This window comes from Bacillus rossius, chromosome 10 (assembly GCF_032445375.1).
Source record: "Bacillus rossius redtenbacheri isolate Brsri chromosome 10, Brsri_v3, whole genome shotgun sequence".
NCBI lineage: Eukaryota > Metazoa > Arthropoda > Insecta > Phasmatodea > Bacillidae > Bacillus > Bacillus rossius.
Window position 1 is genome coordinate 17,796,017 of NC_086337.1, and position 3,484 is coordinate 17,799,500.

A 3,484-nucleotide genomic window follows, 5' to 3' on the forward strand; every position below is an offset into this window, starting at 1 on the left:
AAAAATGGAACATTATAGTGTGTCTACACATGTAATGAATGAATCATAGATGAGATCTCAACCCGCTTCACCGGCGACCCGCCCCTGCGGGCTGCCGCCCGGGGCGGGCCGCCCCCTCCGCCCCACCCACGCTACGCCACTGATGACAAGTTAGATGGTGTAACTGACACCATTTCAGTACTTGTGCTAGATGAGTTAGGTGCTCCTCCCAAGAGTTGGAAAAAATAATAATGTCATCAATGTAGGCAAAGCAGCATTGCCCAATGAGATCCGGTAACACATCCTGTGACATCATTTGTTGGAACGTACTAGGGGTGTTCTTCAAGCCAAAGGGCATGACTTTGAACTGATAACACTCCCCTGTCGGAGTGGTGAAGGCAGTCAAATGCTTGGAGTCTGGGTGCATGGGGATCTGCAAGTACCCTGATTTAAGATCCAGGGTGGAAAATACCCGGGCTGTCCCAATGGCTTTAAGTGTTTCGTGGATATTTACTGCTGGGGGCGCGGCACTTACTGTCGCCTCATTCAGCGGCTGGAAGTTAATGCAAAAGCGTGGTGTCTTGTCCTTTTTTGTCACTATGACAATTTTCGAGTTGTATGGAGACCGGCTGGGCTCTATGATATCCGCCTCCCGCATTTCAGCCACCTGTTCTGCAATCAACTTCCGCTTGTGGTGTGGGGGATCCCCTGGCCTACAGTAGATGGGACGGTTGTCTTTCAGTGTGATTTGGTGACATGCACTTGAAGTCCGTGGCAGGTTTCCATTGGGCATGAAGACAACTCTATAGGGCTGGAGCATATCAACCAATTGTTGTTGAAGAGACTCAGGGAAGGCTTGTTGTAGGTCTGCCAATGATAGTTCCGGTAGTAATGTCTCAGTTATTTGCCGGGCTACCCAGTAGAGGGTTTGGCGTGGAGCTCTTCCAAAACATATCCGCTCTGCTTCGAAATCCACAACAGCCTTTTGTTCAATAAGCCAGTCTTGCCCCAGTATCATGTCTTCATGGAGGTCCTCGGCTACCCAGCAGGAAACTGGCACTTCCCTGTCTCCAATGTGGCACCTCAAGGAGGTCCTGCCTTGGAGCATAATACGGGTGTTTCGTTGTGCTAGTTGGGCATACTGTACTTGTGTGGTCATGGCGGCTCCAGTCTGCTGAACCAACTCGGCTTTTACGTAACTGGTAGTGGCTGCAGAATCCAGTAATGCATAGATTTGGTGAGGGCCCAGCTGTACGGAAAGGCGGGGTAGGACCCGAGGGTGGTCCTGCTGGATGCTCGTCACTTGCCCAGCTCCCTCTGGTTCTCTTGATATGGCAAGTGGGTTCTTGTATTCCTCCATTCCCTTGGGGAAGGTTACGGAGGTAGGTTTCCTTCCCCTTAGGCGTTTCCCTGCAAGGGCTTCTTGTCCTGGGTGTCCCGCTGTTGGTGTCGGACCGGGCATTCTGCGTTGAAGTGCCTCTCAGGGCAGTACCAGCATTTTGGTACCTCCTGGCGGCTGACAGGTTTCTCCTCCCGAGTGGGGAAGGCGTTCACTTTTCCCGTGGGAGTGCTCCGGGTCTCTTGATAGTCCCGTTGTACTGCGGTTGCTCGGAGATGTAGCTCTGCCCAATCCTTGGGAGGTGGAAGTCTGAGGAATGGCCGTAGGTTGGGTCTGACCAATTCCAGTGCCGTAGGAAGGAATTCCTTCACATTTCTATCAGGGTAGAGGCGTTCATATAGTTTCTTCTTGCGGGCGAGGAAACTCTCTATTTCCTCGCTGTCCTTCTGCTTGCGGCTGAACAACTGGGCAGTAAGTTCCGCGATTCGTGGCAGGCTGCCGAACTGGTTGGCGAAACTTGAGGCGAAATCTTCCCAGGTGTCGTAATGTCCTTCATGACTCTTCCACCATCCAGTAGCTTCTCCCATTAGTAGTCCTCCGACATGGTCAATCCATTCGCCCTGGGGAATCCCCTGGGTCTGTAGGGCCTGCTCCCAGTGCTGGAGCTGTTTGACAGGATCCTCATGGTCTTGTCCCCGGAAAGGCCTCGGTGTCATCTTCGTTTCGGCACCACTGGGAATTTCTGGGGTGTTCCTACATATCCCGCACTTGAAAGAGAGTTCTGTGAGGTTCAGTGGGGTGTCATCTCAGCCTAAGCAGGATAGATGGTACTCCCGATAGCAGCTCTTGCAGGTGGTAAGCACTAGGGCAGTCCGTGGGCAGTCTCGGGCGAAGCATCGGCGTGGTACAACTGATGTTGGCTTCTGGTCCCGCAATTGTTCTCGGCAGGTTTGGCATATGTGGATGAAGTCTTGGGGATCGATGTCTCGATTATTGTGTCCCAGACACTGCAAGTGGAATAATGTCCTGCAACACACGCAGGGGGTTTGGGGTCCATCCTGGGTACGGCAATCTGGGGTGGCACACGGTGTAGACTCCATTGCGGTATTTCTGTTGGGCGCCACCAGGTGTTGTCTTCACTCCTGGAAGTGGATGTTTGCTCCGGCTGTGCTGATAGCTCTTGTAGAGGCAGGGCGTGGTCCTCAGGTTATCCAAGCTGACTGGCCCCACGTTGGGCGCCAAATTGACTTGTCCCAGGCAGAGGGGAGGAGTGGAGTGGTCCCCGAACAGGGGTCGCTGCCCAAGAGCAGGGGAAGGTCGGGTAGAGGGGAGGAGCAGGAGCGGTCCCCAATCAGGGGTCGCTGCCCAAGAGCAGGGAGAGATCGTGCAGAAGGGGGGGGGAGAGAGTGGGAGCGGTCCCCGAGCAGGGGTCGCTGCCCAAGAGCAGGGAGAGGTAGGAAGGAGGAGCGGTCCTCCAGAGAGATCGCTGCCTAAATAATACTGCTCAAGTATTCTATCACTCTTATTAACCCAGAAAATACTGGGAAGAACTTTCTTGCCTGGCTTAGCTCAGCCAGGTAGGTGTGCCAATAGACGTAAAGAAACTTAAGGGCATGGAACCCCAGGGGCTCGAACCCATCAAACTATTAAGGGAAAAGACATTAGGACAAAATTACTAATTCCCAGACGTTAAACAAGTGCGTCTTAGCCACTCCATGCGAGTACCACACGCATGGAGCAGACAACGAACCTCATTAACATTCACCGCGGCCACTGGCTTTAATTAAAGTGCCCGTGACAATGATCAAGTCGGATTAGGAGAAATCCCACTAATACAGTTCACAGGGAGACAATATGTTAATAAATTTACAGTCGCCAACTTGATGCCAAAATTCAAATAATTAAATACTCTAAAACAATTGTTAAGCCTTAAGCACCCAATTACCAGGTGCTACCATTTAATTGGGCACCTGGAATGTGTTTTAGCATATAATAGAGCAAATTAAGTTAATGTAAGTTATTGGCGCTGCTCACAAAGGAGGTGAAGGTTCCCCTCCCTTGCAAGGCGGCCATGTTCGGCAGTCTCCAACCACTCTGCGCCAGGTCAAGACGTGTGTCTGTGAGCAGCCCTCCACTTTGTTACACCGATCGTTCATTCTGTAATCA

At 52.0% G+C, this 3,484-nt stretch overlaps 1 protein-coding gene across 1 annotated transcript; it reads right to left on the minus strand.

Moving 5' to 3' along the window:
* Nucleotides 1-1,377: 1,377 nt before the first annotated feature.
* Nucleotides 1,378-2,034, minus strand: LOC134536303 (activity-regulated cytoskeleton-associated protein-like). Its single transcript, XM_063376055.1, has one exon. It carries the CDS (start codon nucleotides 2,032-2,034, stop codon nucleotides 1,378-1,380), a length of 657 nt encoding a protein of 218 aa, XP_063232125.1.
* Between the last annotated feature and the right edge of the window lie 1,450 nt (nucleotides 2,035-3,484).